The 26,271-nt window shown below is 46.4% G+C and overlaps 1 protein-coding gene across 2 annotated transcripts in view; it reads left to right on the forward strand.

Moving 5' to 3' along the window:
* Positions 1-26,271, forward strand: part of PLCB3 (phospholipase C beta 3) — a 73,356-nt gene that overhangs the window by 7,173 nt on the left and 39,912 nt on the right. For both annotated transcript variants that reach the window (XM_035097796.2, XM_035097797.2), the window contains exons 2-9: positions 6,284-6,361; positions 13,125-13,193; positions 16,459-16,602; positions 20,413-20,492; positions 21,549-21,602; positions 23,141-23,216; positions 23,495-23,595; positions 24,805-24,971. In XM_035097796.2, the coding sequence (XP_034953687.1) occupies positions 6,284-6,361; positions 13,125-13,193; positions 16,459-16,602; positions 20,413-20,492; positions 21,549-21,602; positions 23,141-23,216; positions 23,495-23,595; positions 24,805-24,971 (769 nt within the window). The remainder of the gene's footprint in view (positions 1-6,283; positions 6,362-13,124; positions 13,194-16,458; positions 16,603-20,412; positions 20,493-21,548; positions 21,603-23,140; positions 23,217-23,494; positions 23,596-24,804; positions 24,972-26,271) is intronic.

Below are 26,271 nucleotides of genomic sequence, written 5' to 3' on the forward strand. Positions count from 1 at the left end.
GCTATCTGAAAGCAGACCTGCCAGTTTCGTAAAGCTTCCAAATAAATATATGGCGCAAGACTGTTTGAATACTATGTATGGTTCTGACTATCCAGTCTCAAAAAAGGATATCGCAGAGCTGCAGAAAGTAGCAGAGAGTGCAGTTGAAATGATCAGGGGGGGGGGGCTGAAGCAACTCCTTTATATTAGGAAAGTTCGAGAGACGTTTGAGCTTTTTAGCTTAGAACTTCAGCTGTAAGCTTCCAGATGGGATCCCAACTCCCGTCAGCCCCAGTCAGCGTAGCTAATGCCCAGGGATGATAAGACGGGTCTTATCAACACCTGGAAGGCTACAGGTTTCCTAATCTAGTCTAGGGAGACATAATCGACGTAATTAAGACTTCTAACGTTATACATGGTGTGAAGAAAGTGAGTGAGTGAGAGAGAGAGGTCCCTCCACTTTCCCTCACAACCGTGGGTTGTGTAAGGAAGCTGAATGAGCAAAGACGAAAGGAAGTGTTTCTTCACATAGGTCACATTCGCACCATACATGTAAAGCACGTGGCTTCCCCCAAAGCATCCTGGGAACTGTCATTTGTTAAGGGGTGGGAGGGAACTGTAGCTCTCTGAGGGGCAACCTACAGTTCCCAGGGTTTTCTGGGGGAAGACATGACTGCTTAAGAGTGGTATAACTGGGCTTTCAATGTTATGGTGGTGTGGATACAGGAGTTGTGCATCGTTGACCTATGGAATTAGCTGCTGCAGGATACTGTGATGGCCAGTAGCTAAGGTGGATTTATTTATTTGCTGTTTGTTTATAGAATTCATACCCCCCCCCCAGGCACTTAAATAAATTGCTGTTGGAGGAAAAGCCTGATGGCAAGGTACGTACCTGCTACTTTAGGTTTCCTACGGTGCCGTGCTACGCATTTAAAATGGCAGCTGCCTGCCTCACATTGGATCAGGGGAAGTCAACACAATGCTCTCCTAGAGGTTGTTGGACTCAAACTCCCATCAGCCCCACTCAGTTTAGCCTACAATGAAGGGATAATGGGAGTTGTAGTTCAACAACTAAATTGGAGGGCACTAGATTGGCTACCCCTGTGGTTCGTGATATCCAACTAAGTCCTACTCGGAGAAGACCAGTTGGAATGGATGGACTTGAGCTTAGTCATGGCCATTGATTTCAGTGGCTCTACTCTGAGGAGGGCTAACATGGATATAGCCCAAGGCATATTGTAAACTAGAGGAGGAGGGCGGCAGAGGGGGTCCAGCTGGCGCCAGGGGGCTCTTGTCAGCGGCCAGAAAATGTGTGGTGCTGATGCCAAGCCCGATTCTCTCCACTTTTCCCAGGCCACTTACTTTCCTGTGCAAGACTTAGGGGGGTCTCCTTTGGAGCGTTCCTGCTTTGAAAGCCATCGGATCTGGGCGTGGGCTCTTTCCTGCTGTTTGGCTGAGCTTATTTTGCAGATCCTAATGAACCCTATTAAGCGTTTTTTGCAGATGAGTGGTAGGCTCTTTCTCCTCCATTTCCTAAGCTGTCCCTTACACACCTCTGCTTCCGTGGCTAATTTCAGGTATTGAGTGGTGATGTGAGCTGTGTGTAGATAAAAGGTATTAAAAGGACTGAGGGCAAGTGGGGGTGAGGATGGAGTCCCCAAAGAGTGGATGATGGTAGTGAGAGAACCTTTCCCTCCAAGCTGGGTGGGTCTAAGTTACAGGCAGAAAGATTTATAGTCACAAGTGGGGCCTACGATAACATGTCACAGTAAAATGTTTGGGAAGGGTCATAGCTCAGTGGTAGAGCACTTTCCTTGCATGCCAATGGTCTTGGGTTCAATCCCTAGCATCTTCAGGTAGGGCTGGGAGATTCCCCTGTCTGAAACCTTGGAGAGCTGTTTCCAGTCTGTGCTAGACAGACCCAGTGGCCTGACTCTGCACGAGGCAGCGTTCCTATGTTCCTATTTAAAACAGTCCTTCATTGAGAACCATGAGGACTAGAATCTCTGTTTTTAGGGGAGCAACCATAGTTTGGCCGTTGAGCACCTGCATTCCATGCACAAGGCCCCAGGTTCACTCCTGGGTACGGCTGGCAAAGACCCCTTGCCTGAAAAACCTTCTCCCACCCCCTGAAGTCAGTCGCTATTCTGTGGCCACTGAACATGGTCAGTCATCACTAAGATGTTTGGGGGCTTTCCATCTCTAAGTTTGTTTGTTTTTCTGTAAAGGTTTTTTTATATATACTTTAGCACACTACAGGGTTTCCTCAAGCCTGTTGGTGACCTCTGTCTTTTTTAAAAAACACACACACACATTTTATTGTTTTTTCAGATAAAAACAGAATTAACGAATTAACATCGACAAATGAAACTCCCTCCCAGCCGCACCCCACAAAAACCCCGTAGTGGGAAGCCTGTAAGCAAGGCCTGGGTTCAACAGCACTTTCCCCACGTGGGATTTCCAGAAGTCTACACTCTTTCTCTACACTGTGCATTACTGTATACACCTTGATCATGTCCCCTTGCCTTTTTTTCCTAAACTGAAAAGCCCCCAATATTGCAACCTTTCCTTCACAGGGGAGTAGCCACACACACCCTGATCATTTTCTTATTTCCCAGGATTCTCTGGGAGGGACAACCAAAGAAATAAAGTTGTATAAAGACCAGTTTCAGTTTAGGTTGCCCTTTCCTGAACCTGCAATATCCTTTTTCAGGTGAGATGACTAGAGTGGAACCCCCAAAGGCGGTCGTGCCATAGATTTGTATGATGGCATTATGAAATTGGCAATTTCTATTTTCAGCTCCTTTACTAATGACTCCTAGCAGGGAATTTGCCTTTTTCACAGCTGCTGAACACTAGGCACTACCTTGAGAGGCCTCCAACTCCTAGGGACCGAGCCCTTTTGGGGACCCCAATATTTTGGGCGAGAAGGCTGTACCCCCCCCCCATGTTCAAAGGAGGCAGAGGAGGCCAAGAGTGGAGCCGAGCATGGCCCAGATTCTTGACTCTGCCACTGGCTCCTCCCAACATCTCGACGTCATGTGCGTGATGTTGGCGCCCCCTTTTCCCTTGGAAGTTGGTGTCTCAGGTGCGAGTGCTTGGGCCTCTCTTACAAAAACCGCTAAAGCCTCAACAGTTCCCAAGATTCATTGGGGCATGAAATCTTACGCTTGTATAAAACTGCTCTACAGGTAGATACTTCATGATTCCAACTCAAATTGTTTTGGAATGGAGCTACCCATGGCAGGGAGAGTCGGTGGGGTCGTATTGGTAGGGTTTGCGCTCCCCCTGACACAGATCCTGTGCCTTTAACAGCTGCCAGGAAAAGCTACACATGCTGAATTTCTGCCTCTTTCTGACAGTAACTGCCATTTGACAGTGGAAGGGACTCTCTTGGAAAGTGGTGGACCTTCCTTCATTGGAGGTTTCCGAACAGAGCTTGGATGGCCATCAGTCTGGGATTCTTCATCTGTGATTCCTGTATTGCCGGGGGGTTGGACTAGATGACCCTTCCAGCTCTTTAATTATATGACTCTGTATAAGGCTTTCATTGGGACTACCTCTGCTCTGTGGAGTAGCATTCGTCTTGAGGCACTTTCTGCACTTTCCGGAAACAATTGAAGTCAATTTTTTGTTGCGGCTGGCTTTCCCAGCTGAATAAATGGATCTTAGACACGGCAATTTTATATGGTTTTAGTTTAGTTTTTAGTTTTTAAAAAACCCCACATCTGCTGTTTGCATGCTTTTTTTTATTGTACAGTACGTCGCTTTGCAATGATTGTTTAGAAGGCAATTAATGAATCAATGATAATTAAAAACGACTAAATTGAGAAAGCTGGAGAGACAAGTTTTCAACCAACATTGAAAACTGTACTACAATGTTGTGGCTTGCCTGACTTCTAAGGGAAGAGAATTCCAGAGAACTGGGAGTGCAAGGCAAAAAGCACATGCTCGAGTCGCAACATGCTTTATTGCAGGGCTGTGTGGCGCCATCAGAAGATCTTAAGAACATAAGGAACTGCCCCTGAAGACGGTTCAGAAACCAGCTGGTGCAGAATTCAACGGCCACGTTGCTCACCGGACAGTTTGAGCATATTACACCGATCCTGGTCCGACTGCACTGGATACCAATTAGTTTCCGGGGCCAATTCAAAGTGCTCATTTGGACCTATAAAGCCTTAAACGGCTCAGGACTGCAATACCTCAAGGACCACCTCTTTCCATATGAACCTACCCAGACCCTGAGATCATCTTCGGAGGCCCTTCTTCATGTTCCGCCTCCTCGAGAGGTGGCAACACAAGAACGCACCTTCTCTGCAGTGGCCCCCCATCTGTGGAATGCTCTCCCCAGGGAAGTTCGCCTGGTGCCTTCATTATATACCCTTAGGCGCCAGGCAAAAAAACATTCCTTTTTAACCAGGCCTTTGGTTGATCTGATTTACATCCTATGCCCTTTTAAAATGTGTTTGGTTTTTTTTTGGGAGGGTGGGGGGGCTATTGGGTTGTTTTTATTTTTCCCCTCGTGGTTCTCAGCAGCTGGTATTCAGGGGCCTAGTGCTTCCGACAATGAACATCTTTACCTGAAGGTCTAAGTGACTGGGGTGGGGTGTAGTGGATGAGGCAGTTTGGTTCAGATCCATATCGGGACCAGTAGACAAACTCGGAATCCAGCTCAGAAGCAAACTGGCAGCCAATGCAGAGGCATTATCTGTGGGTTGCCCCCAAAAGCAACTGCCCTCGCTGTACAGGCAACTCTCAGTTTATGTGGCGGTTACGTTCCAAGGCATTGCACGTTTACGTGAAATCGCCTGTATTTGAAACCCCGTTGGAAAAGCCTGCAGACACTTTCTAAACCTCGGGAAACTGTTGGAAACGCCCTTTAAAAAACAGCAGCACTCCCTCCAAACCTACTTGCTCAAACTCCCAACTCTCCACAGGCCTCAGCGGTCAGTGCAAAAGCTTGTGGGATAGCTAAGTGCTGGTTTTGTGCCTTTTTCATCCTTTCTGGGCGCTTTTAGGGCCATTTTTGTTGCTTTAAAAGTCACTTCTGTGTTCAGCGCATTGTGTGTGTGCACAGTCACCTGTCCATTGGACGCAGGTAAATTGGTCATTGCCTGTACAATTTTTTGGCACCTGCTAAAAACCTTTTTTGTTCAAGAAAGCCTCCCCAGACATGTAGACATCTGTTTTACTACATCATCATAATTATTTAATAATACGTATTTTTGAACCATCTGATCTACGTTTTTCAAAAAGTGGTTTAAGGCGAGCTGGTTTTTAATACTTGGTTTTTATCAGTGATTTTCATGGTATATTCATATTTCGGTGATTAAGCAATATATAAAGGTAAAGGTAAAGGAACCTCTGACCATTAGGTCCAGTCACGAACGACTCTGGGGTTGCGGCGCTCATCTCGCTTTACTGGCCGAGGAAGCTGGCATACAGCTTCCGGGTCATGTGGCCAGCATGACTAAGCCGCTTCTGGCGAACCAGAGTAGCACACAGAAACACCGTTTACCTTCCCGCCGGAATGGTACCTATTTATCTACTTGCACTTTGACGTGCTTTCGAACTGCTAGGTTGGCAGGAGCAGGGATTTTGTTAAATAAAATTAAATAAACTGTACGTTGGCCCTTTGACACCAGCTGTGGCTTCCAGACCGAATTCAAGGGCAGCCCCAGGTAAAGCACATTACAGCAATCAGGCCTGAAGGTTATCAGTGTGTGGACCACTGTTGCCTAGCTTCCATCCCTTATAAACCTAGTTGATCATTATGCCTTGCAAATGCCATCTCATCAGGAGGCCCATTCCACAGAATGTAGGGATTGGGCCTTTAGGGTTTTGGCACCTACCCTTTGGAATTCCCTCCTGCTAAATATTAGGCATGTGGTTTTGCTGGTGCCTCCTGAAGACCTTCCTTATCCAACAAGCCTGTTATGTAAAGATCTTTCCCTGTTTGCGTCTGTTTCTGAATTGTTTTAAATACGATTTTCAAGATGTTAAAGTTGGAGGATTTAAAAAAAATGTCTGCCATCCTGGGACCAGGTGGATTATATAAATTTCACAAGTAATAGGTTGTTGTTGTTTAAAAGTACTGCCTGGTGGCTCCTGTCACACAACTGGCAAATCTCTGAAGCTGGCAGTTGTGTACTGGATCTGTCCCTTGAGTGGGAGACTCCTGTGAGTTGCACAGAACAGAGGAGATCAACATATAATAAACATTTTTGGGAAAGTTGTCATCTATGGCTTGGTGGAAGAGTATTGACTGTTCTCTTTCCTCCCCCCCCCTTTCCTCTATTCCTAGGAACCAACAAACCGGACTCTGGTGACCTTACGGGTTGACCCTAAAGGATTTTTCCTCTACTGGACTGGCCCAAATATGGTAGATATATGCACTCTGCTTTTAGAAGTCTTTCTGTTTCTCCCTCCCTCCCTCCCTCCCTCCCTCCCTCCCTCCCTCCCTCCCCTCCCAGCCTCTTCAAACTGCATTTTTATTTATATGCATTTCATTTTTTAAAAAGTTAAGCTTCTTATCACTTGTGACGGATGACCAAGCCCGGAAACTCTTGGGCGCTTACGAGCATGTCCTTTATCTTTTGAGGTTGGCGACATTGCGAGGGTGTGTGCATGTCTGTGTCGATCCGTCTGCACTCTGTACCTCAGAAGCACATCCCTGCCCCCAAATCTTGAGAACTGTAGTCTATCACTTGCAGCAGCAGCAGCAGCAGCAGTATTCCCAGCACACGCAACAAAATACAGTTCCCAGGATTCCTTGGGGGAAGCCAAGTGCTTTAAATGGGCTTGCATGTGGTCACTTGCCTGTGACTTGGGGATACCGGTGGGTGGCTGGAGAGGGGAGTTCTCCAAGCGCCCCTTGCTGGAAGGTGTTGAAAGTAGAGGGCCCCCGGCTTGTCCAGGGCCCTGCCTTTGGGGTTGCGTGCAGTTCACTGGCCCCAGGGGAAGGAGTGATATGTGCAGAGGCCCGGGCTGTTCATTCCACTCTCTTGTCAATGCCTTTTGAGTCATTAAGCTGGTTTGGCAAGAATTCTGGGGTGGGAGCCAAAGAGAGGGAGAGAGGCGGAAAGGGAGGGAGCGGGTTTTTAAAAAAACCCTGATTGAAACAGCGGCTGCTGCTCTCCTTCCTGTCCCAATTGCTTCCTTTGCTTTGCCGGCTTCATAATGAATCCTCTGGAGGCCTGCACCCCAAAACTTGGCCGTTGTACCTCAATACTTGTAACAGACAGCAATGGCCCAAAGTTCATTGTGCATTGACACCAGTAGGGCATGTTGCAACTTGAGTGTGGCCTTTTCCGAAGTGGCCCTAACATTTTTCTCAAAAAGGCTCCCAAACCTTCCCAGCAGTTTAATGGAGGAGTACACAATCGCCTCCCCTGTAGTCAGTGTTCGAAACTCCCATTGTTCTAGGCATATTTTGCGACAGGGAATTTCATCAGCACAAGCAGTTTCTGAGCTCTGGGGGCGCAGTACTGTACTTACTGCGTCTAAGATTTCCGACCAAAACTGCAGAGTGGAAGGAAAAGAGGACCTTTTTCTGCCTCCCCACTTCAAGCTACTCTCTGAAGACTGGAGAAGAGACCCTCTTAAGGAGGGCAGGCAGGGGAAGGACTAAACCATGTGAAAAATGAACATAACATTTTAGCAGCAGGTCATTCATTTTCAGCTTTGTGTTTTTGTTATATAAAAAAAGCGCGCCTAGACATTCCGTTGTTGCACCCATAACCTAGATTTAAGGTGCCATTTAGCTCTTAGCTTTCATATCTCAAATTTTAACGCTGCCTGTAATCCTCCTAACATCTCTGCTGGGTAGGTTAGACTGAAAGAGAGGAAATGGCTGAGCTGTGCTGTATCCAGTGAGCTTGGTGGCCAGATGTGAACCTGCATCTCTAAGCTCTCAAGGTTCCGTACATGCCATACATTTCAAGCAATGATTCTCGAACTTAAAAATGGAAAGCGTAATGCTGGTGGTCAGCAAAAGAGGTTTAAAGACTGTCTCAAGGCAAATCTTTAAAAATGTAGTATAAACACTGACAACTGGGAAACACTGGCCTGAGAGCGCTCCAGTTGGAGAACAGCCTTTACCAAAGGTGTCATGGGCTTTGAAGAAACTCAATCTCAGGACGCAAGGGAGAAACGTGCTAAGAGGAAAGCACGTTTGGCAAATCCACACCGTGATCAACTCCCGCCCGGAAACCCACTGTGGAAGGACGTGCGGATCCAGAATTGGCCTCCACAGTCACTTACGGACCCATTGTTAAAACCGTGTTTATAGAAGACAATCTTACTCGGCTATGAGTGATCGCCAAAGAAGAATATTTCAAGCACATTTAAAGGGCTGGGTGTCCGTCACAGAAACAGCCTACAGAGTTATATTTCCCAGAGTGGGGAATTATATCAACCCTTCTTTCCTTGAACTCTGCAAATTGTAGTGCTGTGAGGGGAGTTAGAGAGTTTCCTAAGAACTCTCGGCACCCATAACAAATTCCCCAGAATTCTTTTTTGGGGGGAGCCATGGCTATCAAAGAGGTAAACAGTGGTACCTCAACTTACGAACAACTCGACAACCGAATATTTCAACTTATGGATGGGGATAATGGCTGCGCGCTTACGAATGTCTCGACATCCAGAAAAAACCCATTTTAGTTAGGGATTTTTCGACTTACGAATTTTTAGATAGGGTTGCTTCAACTTGCGAATTTTTCCATTTTCAATGCATTCCTATGGGAAATCGCGTTTCCAATGGCGTTTTTCGACTTACGAATTTTTCGACTTACGAAGGTGCCTTCGGAACGGATTAAATTCGTAAGTTGAGGCACCACTGTAATAGTGGGGAAGTGGCTGGTGGCTCTGGGAAGCCCACAAGCAGGACAATCCCAGCACTTGTGATTGCCAGCAACTGGCTTCCCAAGGCCTGCTATCTGCCTCCCACACTGGAAGCAGTGTTTATAGCTACAGTGGTACCTTGAGTTACAGGCGGTTCAGGTTACAAACTCCGTTAACCCAGAAATAGTACCTCAGGCTAAGAACTTTGCTTCAGGATGAGAACAGAAATCGCACGGCGGCAGCAGGAGGCCCCATTAGCTAAAGTGGAACCTCAGGTTAAGAACAGTTTCAGGTTAAGAATGGACCTCCAGAATGAATTAAGTTCGTAACCAGAGGTACCACTGTATAGCCGTCTCCGTGAATTTGTCTAGTGCTGTTTTGAAACCATCTAAGTTGGTAGCCATTGAGTTCTTGATTTAAAAGATAGGCCCCTCTATGGCTGCATTTCCCTCTCTGCCGTGCTACGTGAGAAGCAATGGCAATGTCTTTCAAGAGTTTATGGCTCACATGGGATGCCTGAGCCCCAGGAGAAATTATCTCTCCCCCCCACCCACCTCCTGCACCCCCAAGTCCTTCCTCCTTGGGTGAGCTCTCTTGATCCCGTCTTCCTACCCACTCCAACGCCTAACAGTAATTTCCTTTTGGTTGGAGGGAAGCCCTGTTTCCTGCCCCCCCATCCTCTTACTGCTACCACACAATTTCCCTGTGGTTAAAGCTCTTTTGCATCTGGCAGCCGCCCAGGACAAAACAGTTAGCTTAAGTAGCTATATATACAGCCTGAGCTGCTTGAAAGGCAAAAAGGGGGGAGAAAAAGAGAGAGGCCGTGCCTAGCAGAATGTCTTGGAGACGGGCGAGGAAGGGAAATCAAAGCACTCTGTTGTCTGTTGGGGGTGTGCAGAAATGCCAGCTCGTCTGACCCCAGTGTTAGGATTGCAGTATATGCTGTAGAATCTGCTTTGCATGCAGAAGGTTCCAGGTTCATTCCCCTGCATCTCCAAGCGGGGCTGGGAGAGCGTCATAGAATGGCAGAATCACAGAACTGTAGAGTTGGAAGGGACCTCAAGGGTCATCTAGTCCAACCCCCCTACAATGCAGGGATCACAGATAATGAATCCCTGGCAGATGCCCACCCACCTCTGTTTAAAAACCTCCAATGAAGGAGAGTCTACCTGTTCCCTGCCTGAAATCCTGGGGAGTGTCTACAAAGTCAGTGTAGTTTTATTTTATTTTATTTTACTTTACTTTATTTTTATATTTTAATATAATATTTTATATTAGGGGACACGGGTGGTGCTGTGGTCTAAACCACTGAGCCTAGGGCTTGCCAATCAGAAGGTCGGCAGTCTGAATCCCTGTGACAGGGTGAGCTCCCCTTGCTCGGTCCCAGCTCCTGCCAACCTAGCACGTCAAAGTGCAAGTAGATAAATAGGTACCGCTACTGCGGGAAGGTAAACGGCATTTCCGTGCGCTGCTCTGGTTTGCCAGAAGCGGTTTTGTCATGCTGGTCACATGACCTGGAAGCTGTACGCCGGCTCCCTCGGCCAATAGAGTGAGATGAGCGCCGCAACCCCGGCTTCGGTCACGACTGGACCTAATGGTCAAGGGTCCCTTTAACTTTACCTTATTTTTCACAACATTTATACCACTTGATTGTAATAATGCCTCTGAGTTATGACTTAAAATTAAAGACAATAAAACAAAATAGTGAAAAGATAGTATATATAATACTATCCTCTATATATATTGTTTAATCAAGAGAGTTCAAATTGCATTTCAGTATCCTATATGTTTGAATAGACTTGCTTAAACAAAAACGTTTTGAGCAAGTGTTGAAAAGACAAGAGTGAAAACACCTGCCTGCCTGGTGTCAATAGACAGGGAGTTCCAAAGTGTAGGTGCTGCTGCCACACACACGAGATTGATTTCTTACAACTGCAGAATGAGTATTATGTGGCACCTGTAGCAGTGCCAGTTTCACAGAAGGAAGCAGTCAAATGGGTATAATACGTGGAGTAAGACTATCCTGCAAGTAAATTGGTTGCAAGCTGTTAAGGACTTTGTGCTAACAGGAACACCTTGAACTTGGCCCGGTAGTAAACGGGCAACCCGTGCAGATCTCTGAGCGGAGGTGTCATATGATGACAAAGTCTCACTCTTGCCAGCAACCTTGCTGCAGCCTTCTTTACTTAGCTGCAGCTTCCAGATCCAGCACGAGCAACGTCCCACACCGAGTGCATTGCAGCAATCCAGCCATGAAGTCACAACACGAATGAGGCTGACTTCACCCTAGGCTCCTGCAATACTCTCTTCTCCTCCCCTCCAACGCAGCTTCCATTTTTGGTTAATCGTGGTTTGTCAGTTCACCCAAACCAACAAACTGTGGTTAGCGTCACCTAGGATTAGGTACAAATCACGCTGACTTCAATACCATGAAGTGCTTTGGTTAATACTCATAGGTAATGTTAACCACAATTTCTAGTTTAGGCAACACAGCAAGCTATGCTTAACTAAAAGCCAAAGTTTCCATGCTCTTTTTTGGCTATGGAAGATCTTGGATAGGGGAAGCCATGTGAGTTCAGGAGGAGGCGGGGCTCCTTTGGAGACAATACTGTATGTCTCTAAATGCCCGTGACATGAGCAAGCCAGCAATAAATCACACCGTATACATTCGAGTTAACTCTTTAGTAGCAAGAACAGGACTTGCACAGGCTTTAAAAGAGTTTAGGGATTTACCAGGAATGTTAGCAACATGGTTACAATATCATCATTTGAATGAAATATTTAAAAAGGCTTTGGGGAACAACTATCACAATTAGAGAGAGACCTGTTAAATGGTAATGTTAAAGTGTTGTCTAAAATGTACAAGTTGTTGTTGGAATGGGAGACAAAAGATGAACAAGTGAAATCGTCAGTTATACACTGGGCAATAAATGTTGGTCATAACATAGAAATAGAAGCATGGGAATGGTTATGGAATACGGATATAAAATGTACAGCATGTTCTGGTTTAAGAGAAAATCATATGAAAATGCTATATAGATGGTACCTATCACCTAGTAGATTGGCAAAAATGTATAAATCAAAGTCGAATCAGCGTTGGAAATGTAAAGTGAAAGAATGCAGCTTTTTTCATATGTGGTGGTCTTGTAATAAGGTTAAAGCTTAATGGGAAATGATATATAATGAATTGAAAAATATGTTTAAGATAACATTCGTAAGAAAACCCCAGAAGCTTTTCTCTTGGGAATTATGGGATTAGAACTACCCAAATAGTATAGGAATTTATTTATGTATGCGACTACAGCTGCAAGAATGTTATTTGCCCAAAAAGAATGTTATTTGCCCTGTTGCCTGAAGGATGAAGAGGTCCCAACGAAAGAATAATGGATACAGAAACTAATGGAATATGCAGAAATGGCAAAACGTACCGGAAGAATAAGAAATCAGGACAACAAACTTTTTAGAAAGGAATGGAAATGGTTTATTGAGTATTAAGCTAAGAAATTGGGTTGAATAACTTGTGTGGATCTTCTCTCTTACATCTACAAGTCAAAAGGCTAGCGACTTTTTAAAATAAAAATAAAAAAGAGAGCTCATAATTAAGGAAAGGTACCCATGATGGCTGTGTTCTCTGTCCACTGTCAGAGGAAATATGCCTCTGGGTATCAGTTGCTGGGAATCCCAAGTTGGGGAGAGAGCTGTTTCACTCAGGTCTTGCTTGTGTGCTTCCTGTGAGCATCTTGACGGCCCCTGTGAGAGCAGGGTGCTGGACTGGATTGGGCTTCGGCTCGATCCAGCCAGACTCTTCTTATGTTCTTAAAGTTTTAAGGACTTCACAAAAAAAGCCACAAACTAGCAGTGGTAATTACTAATGGAAATCTAGTACAATAAAATTAAAATTTGTTTCCTTCTGGTTCCATTACAGAGAGACTCCAGAACACAAAGTGGCAAATTGTTCTAATGGGTAGCTGCAAGCAAAATATAATGGATACAAATGTGTGTTGTTGTTGTTGTTGTTTTGCCGTCTTGTCCCCCCCCCCCCGGCCACACTCTCCTTAAACTAATTATGCAAAAGTAAGCGTCTGTTGTATGAAATATGGCAACTGGCAAAAAAAGAGCTAAAATTAATACATTACTTGCCGCGGAGGGAAGAGACCTCGTTATCTAACCTAATTAACACGTTTCGCAGTTCTCGTTAGCGGAGAAGGCTGTTGGAAATATGTAGTCTCTGCTAATAAAGAGCACTAAGTGACAAGTACTCTCTCTGTCTTTGTCTCTCTTTCTCTGTCTCTTTCCCCTCTCAGGAAGTTGACGTTTTGGACATCAGCTGTATCCGTGACACTCGGACCGGGCGCTATGCCAAGCTACCAAAGGTAACGGTGATTCCCTTCTACTAGGGACGGGGAAGCCTGTGGCCCTGCAGAGGTAGTTGGACTCCAAATCCCATCAGCCCTAGCCAGCATGGTCAGTGGTGAAGGATGATGGGACCTGCAGTTCAAGCAACGTTGAAGAGCTGCAGGTTTCTGCCATATACAGAGCTGTCTTGAACCAAGCCAGTTGGTCGGTCTACCTAGGCCACATTCCCACCATATGCTTAAAGCAGTGTTATGCCACTTTAAACAGCCATGGCTTCTTCCAAAAAAATCTGGGAGCTGTAGTTGCTGGCTGATCCCTTTTCGACTCCCAGTACTTATAATTACCAGAGTTCTTTAACAATCAAAATGTCTTCACAGGGAGTTGTAGCTCTGTGAAGGGAACTGGGGTTCTCCTCACAACTCTCAGCACCCTTAACAAACGGCAGCTCCCAGAATTCTTGGGGGGGAAGCTGTGACAATCTAAAGTAGTATGATACTGATTTAAATGTGTGGTGTGAATGTGGCCCTGGGCCACTGTGTTGCCTGTTTTCCAGCCAGTGATTCTCTGCAGTGACTCTCTTTGCAGATGACACCAAATTGGGAGGGGTGGCTAATACCCCAGAGGACAGGATCACACTTCAAAATGACCTTAACAGATTAGACAACTGGGCCAAAGCAAACAAGATGAATTTTAACAAGGAGAAATGTAAAGTACTACACTTGGGGGGGGGGGGGATGAAAGGCACAAATACAGGACGGGTGACACCTGGCTTGAGAGCAGTACATGTGAAAAGGATCTAGGAGTCTTGGTAGACCACAAACTTGACATGAGTCAGCAGTGTGATGCAGCAGCTAAAAAAGCCACTGCAATTCTGGGCTGCATCAATAGGAGTATAGCATCTAGATCAAGGGAAGTAATAGTACCACTGTATTCTGCTCTGGTCAGACCTCACCTGGAGTACTGTGTCCAGTTCTGGGCACCACAGTTCAAGAAGGATACTGACAAGCTGGAACGTGTCCAGAGGAGGGCAACCAAAATGGTCAAAGGCCTGGAAACGATGCCTTATGAGGAACGGCTTAGGGAGCTGGGTATGTTTAGCCTGGAGAAGAGAAGGTTAAGGGGTGATATGATAGCCATGTTCAAATATATGAAAGGATGTCATATAGAGGAGGGAGAACGGTTGTTTTCTGCTGCTCCAGAGAAGCGGACACGGAGCAATGGATTCAAACTACAAGAAAGAAGATTCCACCTAAACATTAGGAAGAACTTCCTGACAGTAAGAGCTGTTTGGCAGTGGAATTTGCTGCCAGGGAGTGTGGTGGAGTCTTCTTCTTTGGAGGTCTTTAAGCGGAGGCTTGACACCATATGTCAGGAATGCTTTGATGGTGTTTCCTGCTTGGCAGGGGGTTGGACTGGATGTCCCTTGTGATCTCTTCCAACTCTATGATTCTGGGATCTCTAATAGGTAGAATAATAAAATCATAGAGTTGTAGAGCTGGAAAGGACCCCAAGTGTCATCTACTCCTCCAACCCTCTGCAATGCAGGAATCCTGCCCACAGCCATCCCCGGGTGGGCTCGAACCACCAACCTTCTGGTTAACAGCCAGACACACACTAACCCCATTGTGCTGCAGGATACTTTCCGAGATCCTTTTTTACTGGGATCATCTAGGCACAAAGCACAGTGATCACTGTGTCCCCACTGAGTGAAACCTTAAAAACTCCTCTGTGAAACAGGGATCAAGGAGCAATTTGGTTCAGTTTCATTGAACAGCAAACTTCACCCAATTCACACTTTCTGAAGCAATGTGAAAACTGGCAACACAGCCGTCCTTTAACCTTAGCACATCTCCAGATTTTGCAGCGCCACTCTCCAGCCAAGCAGTATGTACAAAAACTTGCTTAAACTGGGGTAAATTGTGCATTGAAGTACAAATATTAGTGAAAGTAACATACAAAAATGCACAACACTAGCGGAAACTGCTTTGTAAAACAAAAAAAAAGCATATTAGGCAGGGCTGCATACAGAAATGTGTCTTAATAGGACGAACATGCACTAAAATCCTGAATAACTTTCAAGAGGGCTTTTGGAAAAGTAAACGATGTGCAGAACTGCATTTATGATGGGAAACATGAGAAACCAAGAGAAAGCGAAATGGAAAGATTTTCCTTGTCCCTCCTCTGAAGCTGCTATTTGCATTTCAAGGGAAGCAAAGAACAGCTCCAGAGAGGTAGTTTTTGTTGGCACCCTGGCAGAGGGAAGAGAGCGGCTAACAGATTGAGGTTGAATCCTGAAAAGACAGAAGTACTGTTTGTGGGGGACAGGAGGCGGGCAGGTGTGGAGGACTCCCTGGTCCTGAATGGGGTAACTGTGCCCCTGAAGGACCAGGTGTGCAGCCTGGACTCACAGCTGTCCATGGAGGTGCAGGTCAGTTCTGTGTGCAGGGCAGCTGTCTACCAGCTCCATCTGGTACGCAGGCTGAGACCCTACCTGCTTGCAGACTGTCTCGCCAGAGTGGTGCATGCTCTAGTTATCTCTTGCTTGGACTACTGCAATGCGCTCTACGTGGGGCTGCCTTTGAAGGTGACCCGGAAACTACAACTAATCCAGAATGCGGCAGCTAGACTGGTGACTGGGAGTGGCCACCGAGACCACATAACACCGGTCTTGAAAGATCTCCATTGGCTCCAAGTTTGTTTCCGAGCACAATTCAAAGTGTTGGTGCTGACCTTTAAAGCCCTAAATGGCCTCGGTCCAGTATACCTGAAGGAGCGTCTCCACCTCCATCGTTCTGCCCGGACACTGATGTCCAGTGCCAAGGGCCTTCTGGCGGTTCCCTCATTGCGAGAAGCCAAGTTACAGGGAATCAGGCAGAGGGCCTTCTTGGTAGTGGCACCCGCCCTGTGGAACGCCCTCCCATCTGATGTCAAATAGGAAAAAAACTACCAGACTTTTAGAAGACATCTGAAGGCAGCCCTGTTTAGGGAGGCTTTTAATGTTTAATAGATTACTGTATTTTAGTTTTCTGTTGGAAGCCGCCCAGAGTGGCTGGGTAAACCCAGCCAGATGGGCGGGGTATAAATAATAATAATAATAATAATAATATATTATTATTATTATTATTATTATTATTATTATTATTATTAACTTCCCAGGTCCCAGGCTGCTATTTGCATAACACATAAGTGCATGTTTAACGGCATTTGCTAGGTATCTAGGCTTGAGAATGCCATTGGTGCCACTCAGGCTAACTTCTCTCCTTTGCACTCTGACTTCTGTAGGACCCGAAGATCTGGGAGATTCTTGGCTTTGGGGGGGCAGAGCAGCGGCCCGCGGAGATGCTGGTGACGGTCGTGCATGGCCCAGACTTTGTCAATGTGAGCTTCCTCAACTTCATGGCAGTCGTTCCGGATGATACGGCCAAGGTAGGGCGGGAGTGTCACACTGAACTCTTTTTTTTTGAGAAAGCAACAGTTCTTCAATACAAGGATGAACCTATGGCCCTGTCAGATGATAACGGGACTTCAGGGCCCATCAGTCTCAGCTAGCGTGGTTGGTGGTTAGGGTAGCTGGGAGGTGGAATCCCAACAATGGCCCCACCTGCACTATGCATAACAAACACTTTAAGCAATCATGGCTTCCCCCAAAGAATCCTGGGAGCTGTAGTTCGGAGACCTTCCCCTATTCCCCTCACAGAACTCCAGTTCCCAGGGTGGTTTAACAATCGGCCCCCCCCTTCCCAGGGAACTCTAGGAATTGTAAGGAGAATAGGAGTCTTCTAACACCTCTCAGCAATTTTAAACTACAGTTCCCAGGATTCCTTGGGGGGGGGAGCCATGATGGTTTAAAATGGCATGAGGCTGCTGTCAATGTATAATGCAAATGGAGCCAGCGTCTGAATCATAGAATCACAGAGTTGGAAGAGACCACAAGGGTCATCCAGTCCAACCCCCTGCCAAGCAGGAAACACCATCAAAGCATTCCTGATAGATGGCTGTCAAGCCTCCGCTTAAAGACCTCCAAAGTAGGAGGCTCCACCACACTCCTTGGCAGCAAGTTCCACTGCCGAACAGCTCTTACTGTCAGGAAGTTCTGAACAGCTCTTACTGTCAGGAAGTTCTTCCTAATGTTTAGGTGGAATCTTCTTTCTTGTAGTTTGAATCCATTGCTCCGTGTCCGCTTCTCTGGAGCAGCAGAGAAGGTTTCGCCGCGCAATAACCTTCCATTAAAGAATGAAGGTGTTTCTTCTGTTCATGATGGATAATTCATCTTCATATAAATGCTTTAGCATCCCAGTTCCAGCATTGCGGCTGCCTCCGTTGTTGCTTACAGCTATTTATTCAATTTATAACCTCCCCTTCCTCCCAAAGGAGCCCAGGGCAGCAAATGTATCATTAAAACAATATCATTAAAAGCAGTAAAAAAATTTTTTATCTCAGCCAATGATTTCAGGGTTGCCAGAAAATGTATCTTTTGGCCTGAGTGAACAGGAATGTCTCTAAATACCTCCCGAATGTTGATATGGAAGGAGACAGACTCTGCACACCAAGGTGGGCATTCTGCAAGCAGGGGGCCACCACCAAGAAGGCCCTTTCATAGGGGAGTGCTAACTGGGCAGCTCCCAGTTGGTGGCAGCACCACCACCAAGGCCTCAACTGCGAGTCACAGGATCTGAGATGGCTGATACTGTGTGAGGCAGTCTTCTGGGTACTTGGATCCCAAGCCATTTAGGGCTTGGCATGCTAGCACCAACAACTTGAATTGGGCCTGGACTGGCAACCAGTGCGTGGGACAAATAAGGTAAATCTATATGATAAACCCGTATGAATTAATCTGCAAATAAAGACCATGTTGTAATAAACTACGCTTATCTTCCAGGTTCCAGAAACTGCCTTGTCATTTTTTTATTTTTTATTTTGCGGGGTGCTGCAGAACAGCTGCTTGACACTTCATTTTCACACTCCTTGCAAACTGTGCACTTGGGAGTGTATGCACAGAGCAGCCCCAGGAGGAATTGGACTCCAACTCCCATCAGCCCCAGCCAGCCTGGCCAATGGTCAGGGATGATGGGAGCTGGTGTTCAGCAACATCCGGAGAGCACCAGACTTTCCACCCCAAGAGAACTAACCCAGAATCCAGTTACAGTGGTGCCTCGACTTATGGATTAAATCCGTTCCGAAGGCACCTTCGTAAGTCGAAAAATTCGTACGTCGAAAAAAGCCATTGGAAACGCGATTTCCCATAGGAATGCATTGGAAATGGAAAAATTCGTAAGTCGAAGCAACCCCATCTAAAAATTCGTAAGTCGAAAAATCCCTATCTAAAACGCCGCGGTTTCCCCCCCCCCGGATGTTGATACATTCATAAGCACGCAGCCATTACCCCCATTCGTAAGTCGAAAAATTCGGTTGTCGAGTCATTCATAAGTCGAGGTACCACTGTATTTGAACCTGCTAGATACTTTCACAGGTCACAAATTATTGCAGGCTGGAGAGTACTAAACAACCTCCCTTCACTCATGTCTTGTAATGAATGGCCATCCCCAGTTTTGAGGCTTTGACCTTGTTCCTCTAAGGCGCTTACGGTTCCATTGCTTAATCAATCTTTGCTTATAATTGGCTTTAATTTACAGCTTTGTCACTGATGCTGTAAGGATAGGTATTCATATTCATTCTAGTTTTTGGCTGCTGTTCCTGTTCCTTTGTCAATACCTGATATTCCCCCCGCACTAACCCAGTCCTGGTTTCTAAAACCAATTTATGGAGGAGCAGGGAGAATAAAAAAATGAAATATTCAATAATAACATTAATAGCACACTTTTTTGGGGGGGGGTTATATATGGTATGTCAGTAGTAGTCACTTCCCTTAGAAATGGTTGAGGAATTTAAGTGTGTGTTTTGAAGCAAACTGACCTCGTAAACTGCTCGCAGGCTGCAGGCGTTCCTGATCTAAAACTCGCATCATCCCAGGCTATTGGCCACACTTGCTAGGACTGATGGGAATATCCATTTATTTATAAGCCTCTCTCACACATCTTTCCTTGAACCATAGCCAGCTAAATCTCACTCCGAGCAAACCTGTTGAAATTGGTGGGCCTAAACTGGGCTGTGTATACATTACTGGCTTAAAACGCAGCTAGGTTGTTTCCACCACCCTGCTCAATTTGAAGCTGTTTTTTTTTTAGTGTGTGTGTGGGGAAACTCATCAAAACGTAGTACTGTGTTTCCTAAGATATGTATATATGGATTGTGGCTAACGATTTGTGTAGACTGCTTCCTAGACCGGCAGAGTCTAGGAAGTGAGGTTACAGGGAGCCAGGCAGAGGGCCTTCTCAGTGGTGGCACCCTCCTTGTGGAACACCCTCTCGTCAGATGTCAAGGAAATAAACAACTATCTGACTTTTAGAAGACATCTGAAGGCAGCCCTGTTTAGGGAAGTTTTAATGTTTGATGTTTTATTCTGTTTTTAAAGTTCTGTTGAAACCACTGCAGTCCAGAAAAGTCCTATCTAAGGAACAATGGTTGGGATCCAGAGTACTGGAAGAGGCGGGAAGAAAGCAAATGTGTTTCTTTATAAACTTTTTTATAGAATCGTAGTTTGAAGGGACTCTGAGTATCAGTTCAGACTGCGTCCCCTCCAACAGAGGCATGGGAGACAAAAGTCAGGGTCTTTTCAAGGGTGGCTCCCTCTTTGTGGAATGCTCTCTCCAGGGAGGCACACCTGGTGCCATCACTGCCTGTTTTTAGGCACCAGGCAAAAAGCATTCTTATTTACTCAGGCTTAATGGTTTCTAATTGGCAGGATAATTATGTTCGTGACCTATCCTGTGCTCTTCTTTTAAGTGGGGCGGGTAGGACTTGTTCCTTTTAAATATATTGCTGGTTGAGTATTGTAGTTTTTGTTTATAGCTGCTTTTATCTTATTTTAATGTTGTCATTGTTTTCTTTTTATTGTGTAAGTAGCTTAGAAGCACTTGGGTGCCAAAATGCTGCTAATAAATATAAATACAACCCTTCTTCTGTAACTTCAAAAGCTCCAAATGATACAGCTTTTTTTCTTCTTTTTAACCATGCCAAACTTGGACAGCATGTGTTGTATGGCTGCCCTGCTTAATGATCCGATCTCGAGGGTATGGGCTGGAGTGTTAGGCCCGAGGGTGCCAATGGGATGGGGAAGGGCAGATGAGAGCGGCTGGCCTCACCCTGTTCTTCCTCTGCCTCTCCTCTCCTATCTAGTTGTGGACTGAGGAGCTGTTCAAACTATCCACAAACATCCTGGCTCAGAACGCCTCCCGGAACACCTTCCTGCAAAAAGCGTGAGTCGACTTTCTACCGTTTTAAACAGGGTAGAGACTCCTGGGAAAGGCCACAGCTCAGTGACAGAGTGTCTGCCTTGTGTGCAGAAGGTTGTGGGTTCAATCCCTAGTATCATCCCCTCCAGGTAGCCCTGGGAGAGACCCCTGTCTGAAACCCCAGAGAGCAGCTGCCAGGCAGTGTGGACAATACTGAGCTTAGATGGACCAGTGATTTGACTTGGTATGAGGCAGCTTCCCCTGTCCTTCTGGATTTGTGTCCTCTGGTGTGGTTGGTCTTTGTGGTTTGTTTTGCTGGCTTCTTGTTGGCTCAGGCCAAAGTATAGGATGTTCTACCTATTTTCCTGTAAGATATGTGTTGTGAACCTTCAGCCCTCCAGATAGTGCTTAACTTTTGAATTATGGTGCTGGAGGAGACTCTTGAGAGTCCCATGGACTGCAAGAAGATCAAACCTATCCATTCTGAAGGAAATCAGCCCTGAGTGCTTACTGGAAGGACAGATCCTGAAGCTGAGGCTCCAATACTTTGGCCACCTCATGAGAAGAGAAGACTCCCTGGGAAAGACCCTGATGTTGGGAAAGCTTGAGGGCACTAGGAGAAGGGGACGACAGAGGATGAGATGGTTGGGCATTGTACTTGAAGCCACTAAAATGAGTTTGACCAAGCTGCAGGAGGCAGTGGAAGACAGGAGTGCCTGGCGTGCTCTGGTCCATGGGGTCATGAAGAGTCGGACACGACTCAATGATTAAACAACAACACTATATCTCATCATCCCTGGCCGTTGACCATGCTTGCTGGGGCGGATGGGGGTTGTATTTTGATAACATCTGGAGGGCCAAATATCTTCCACGCCTGCTGTAAGGGCTGGTGGGGCTCCGTTGCTTGAAAGGGGACAGTCATAAGGAATTAAAATAACTTATCGCAGTTGTGGGAGGGACACAATTATCCTTTGCTCTCTCGACTGAGCTGGCCAGCCCTGTCCATGCTGCCTTGCATAGGTTAGTAGGAGGGAAGGCAAATTTGTGTCATACAGCTGACTCTCAGTTATAACCTCACAGGTACACTCGGCTCAAGATCCAGGTCAATCAGGATGCAAGGATCCCTGTCAAAAAGTAAGGGTACATTTTCACCCACAAAACGGCTGTGCTTGCTTTATCCCCACCTCCCTCTTCCGTCCTGAGGCCCACGTTCTGTGTGGTGCCCCTGATGAATGTTCGGCTTCCAGGGTCCGTTGCTCAGAGAAAGGTGTCACTCCATCTCTAAAGAGAGATTATTTCTATTTATAGCCCACCCTTCAACTCCAAGTGGGCATTTGCAAACAGCGATGTCAGAGAATTCCAATGGAAATGGGAGCAGAAGTTGCAGGTGTCCTCTTACGTGTCCCATGTCTGGAATGGAAATCAAATTGGCGATTATGATCCGTATTCGCCATTTCTGCTTTCAGTCTGTCAATGATACGTAATTGATTACGTTCTCGCCATCCCCGTCCCCCCGATTTGCATTTTGTTTCCTTTGTGTTGCAACGAATAAGGTGGAATACTAAAATGACAACAATAATTTAATTTATTATGTAATTACATAATCACATAATTAATAATGTAAAGTGCATAATTTTGCCATAGCTGTCAGCAAGACAAATAACGTAGCTTGTAGAGGAAGCGAACTGCAGCAGAACGGAAACGTCCAGCAAATGCAGGATGAAACTGAAAATTGTGATTTCTTACATCCCTAATTGCAAGGGCAGCTTCCCCTCCTGAAGATTTACCAGTTTGAAACAGTGCCCAGGGATGTGTGGTTGGGCAGGGTTTACTTTTGGAGACCTGCTGAGGGGTTGGCACTCCAGATGGCTCCTTGTAGCAGCTGCCTGACTCTCTAGTGGGTGCCCGCTTCCTTGTGAATAACAGCTGCTTTCGCTCTTTGCATGTGCTCATCTGCGGAATACACAGAGGGAAAGTGGAGAGTGCACACCAGGAGGCCACAACCTGATAAGGAAATTATCCACCCCACGCCCATCAGCTCCATTGAAGCTTAATTTCCTTCCCCCTGCCCTTTGGCCCCAGGTGGCCATTGACCTGTACAGTATCTGTTTGAATACCGCAGTCAGGATGCCTTTTGCCTCTCTCTCTCTCTCTCTCTCTCTCTCTCTCTCTTTAAAAAAAGCTTAGCTCCAGGATAGTCAACATGGTACACTCCACAAATGGTTGGACTCCAAGCCCCAACAGCTCCAGCCAGCAGGCCAGCGGTTGGGGATGATGGGACATGTAGTCCAACAACATCTGGAAGGCACTGCCTTGGCTACCCTTAGAATCATAGAATCATAGAGTTGGAAGAGACCACAAGGGCCATCCAGTCCAACCCCCTGCCAAGCAGGAAACACCATCAAAGCATTCTTGACATATGCCTGTCAAGCCTCTGCTTAAAGACCTCCAAAGAAGGAGACTCCACCACACTCCTTAGTAGAAAATTCCACTGCCGAACAGCTCTTACTGTCAGCTCTTACAGCCCTTCCTTTTGTATAGCGTACGCTCTTCTCCCTTTTTTGCCCTATTTCTGTTTTGCTGGTCTCCTTCCGACATGCCTGGCTTGTTGCTTCCACCTTCGTTAGCTCGGCAAGTCTGATAAAGAGCTTCCCATTTCCCTCCTTTTGTAGCATCCTGAAAATGTTCTCAGCTGACAAAAAGCGGGTGGAGACGGCCCTGGAGTCCTGCGGTCTTAATTTTAACAGGGTATGTGTTTTTTTAAAAAAAATGTATTGATGACCTGCCTGCTGCTCACCTTCTCCTCCTTTTCCCAGCATTCATCCTCATCCCTCCCTCCTGGATCTTGGTCTTGCTGCCATAAAGCCAGCCTAACTCCCTGACTCTATTCTTATCTCTGATTTCTTCCTTCTCTTCTTCCTCCTCCTCCTCCCTGACCCTCACCCGGCCTCCCCAGAACTGTACTAGTGTTTTCTCTGGGGTACACTGTCTTTCTTTTATTTATTTATTCCTCTCCGGCTCCCTAGAGCGAATCTATCAAACCTGAAGAGTTCACCCTGGAGATCTTTGAACGCTTCCTGAACAAGCTTTGCCTTCGGCCAGACATAGACAAGATCTTGCTGGAAATGTGAGTAAAAGGAGAGCTGGGGGGGACGGTGGTGTGGAAGGACAGGATATCTGAAGCGAGGAAACTGACTTGGTCTCTTGTTTTGAGGATTACTGTGGAAAAGAGTACAGCGTGTCTTTGTATTTCCTCTGTTTGATAACAGATTATGCAAATGTTAGCAAAAACAGTTACACAAAAACCAATATAATCCTGATTAAACAAGATGCCATCCTGAATAAGCAATGTTCATGTTAGTGTTCTGTGGGGCCTCTCCAAGCGTCCTTTCCGTTGTGCATCGATGATAATTTGTGATGATAGGATCGGAGTGGTTATATGCAATCCCACTTTCAGTACTGTTTGTGCCTGTTTGTACCGTTTCAGGGCAGACACACTGCTTCGTTTCCAATCCCTTAACTTCCTGCTGAGATCCTGTAGCTTTATACACTCTGCAAACATTCTGGGGGGAGGTTTCACCCTGCTTTCGTTGCGCTATAATGCAAGAGTGTCGTTCCAGATGGGAAGCATTGCAGAACATCTAATAAAAGGGAATGACGTGCGGACAGTCCAGTATAAATCCACCACAAACATGCTGTTGTTGCATCAATGACATGCTGCAGAATACACTCACAAAACAGTACCAGTCCGGAGGTGCCCTATATTGGGGCGAGGGGGAGACATGAGCCCCTGCTCATGTAGGGCTACTACAATGCCCATCTTTCATGGCTGTTGGTTTTGCTGGTTGTGACTGATGGGAGCTGTGGCCCTTGAGATGTTTTTGGACAACAAATCCCCATTTCTCCTCTAGACCACTTTCCTTCAATCTTGGGTTCCCAGATGGTTTGGGGCTGCAAATCCTATCGCCTCTGACCATTGGCTGAGATAGCTATGGGTGATGGGAGTTGTAGTCCAACAGCGGACCCAAGGTTGAAGAACACTGCTCTAGGTGGTTCTGGGTTGGTAGTTCTATGTGCCCTTTCAGTGTGGCCAGAATTCCCGACCTGATGTTGTCCTGTCCGAACGTTTTATTCCAGTAACAAGCAAACTTCCCGTTTTCTGCACGAACGGTTTGGCTTGCGTTTTTGAAGTGTCTCAGGTGACTACGTGAATTGGCTTGGGCAAATACGAATTGTTCTGTTCTGTTAATTCTAAGGGGCGGGGGTGCCTCCTTTATCAGTTGCAAATTTTGGAACCATTGTTCTGCCTTCTCTCTGCCTGTTCCCTTGCAAACAGTGGAGCCAAGGGGAAGCCTTACCTCAGCCTGGACCAGCTGATGGACTTTATCAACCAGAAGCAAAGAGACCCCCGTCTCAACGAGATCCTCTACCCGCCACTGACTCGGGAGCAGGTGCGCCAGCTAATCAACAAGTATGAGCCCAACCAACAGTTCCAGCAGCGTGGTGAGCCCCCCCCCCCGCCCTCTCCAGAATTTGGGCTGGGAGCTGCAGGTGGTGGTGGAGATGATGATGGAGAATTACAGAGCGGGTGGAGGCGGTGGCAGATGTTTTTAAAACGTGCTGCTCAATTTTTTTGTTTTTTGGACGGGGCGGGAGTTATTGTTTTGTACTGTATTGTAGGGTTGTTACTGTATTTTAGTTTCATTTGTCTGTGGGTGTGTGTTTGTGTAAATAGATATAAAGTGTGGGGGGTGTATACATATTGTGTGTATGGGTGGGTGTTTATGTCTGTGTGTGTGTGTGTGTGTGTGTGTGTGTGTGTGTGTGTGTGTGTGTGTGTATTATAGAGTGTATATAAAAAGGTAAAGGGGCCCCTGACCATCAGGTCCAGTCATGTCCGACTCTGGGGTTGCGGCGCTCATCTCGCTCTATAGGCCGAGGGAGCCGCCGTTTGTCTGCAGACAGCTTCTGAGTCATGTGGCCAGCATGACTAAGCTGCTTCTGGCAAACCAGAGCAGCGCACGGAAACGCCGTTTACCTTCCCGCCGGAGCGGTCCCTATTTATCTACTTGCACTCTGACATGCTTTCGAACTGCTAGGTTGGCAGGAGCTGGGACCGAGCAAGAGGAGCTCACCCCGTCGCAGGGATTCGAACCGCCGACCTTCTGATCAGCAAGCCCTGGACTCTGTGGTTTAACCCACAGCGCCACCTGGGTCCCTATAGAGGACCTCAGGGTCCAGGTCAGTTTATATGGGGAGAGGTTGTAACTTGAGGTATGAGGTCTTTGGCATGGCTGCTGCAAACCATAGCATGCAACAGTCACATTTTTCATGTATATAGGTATGTATAGAGTGTATATACCTACTTATATACATGAAAAATGTGACTGTTGCATGCTATGGTTTGCAGCAGCCAAAGACCTCATACCTCAAGTTACAATCTCTCCCCATATAAACTGACCTGGACCCTGAGGTCCTCCTCTGAGGCCCTTCCTCGTGTGCCTCCTCTACAAGAGGTCCGGAGGGTGGCAGCATGAGAACAGGCCTTTCCTGCAGTGGCTCCCCATTTCTGGAATGCTCTCCCCAGGGGGGTTCAGCTGGAGCCCTCATTATATACCTTTAGGCACCAGACTAAACGTTCCTCTTCAACCGGGCCTTGGGCTGATTAATATTCTACAGCCTTTTAAATGTGTTTGTGGGGTTTGGTGGTGGGGGTGGGGGTTGTTATTCTTTCGTTTAGTTTTCATTTAAACTATTTTGTGCTTTTATCCTGTGTTTTTATCTCATGAACCGCTCTGAGATG

The sequence above is a fragment of the Zootoca vivipara genome, chromosome 17 (genome assembly GCF_963506605.1).
Source record: "Zootoca vivipara chromosome 17, rZooViv1.1, whole genome shotgun sequence".
NCBI classification, from domain to species: Eukaryota; Metazoa; Chordata; class Lepidosauria; order Squamata; family Lacertidae; genus Zootoca; species Zootoca vivipara.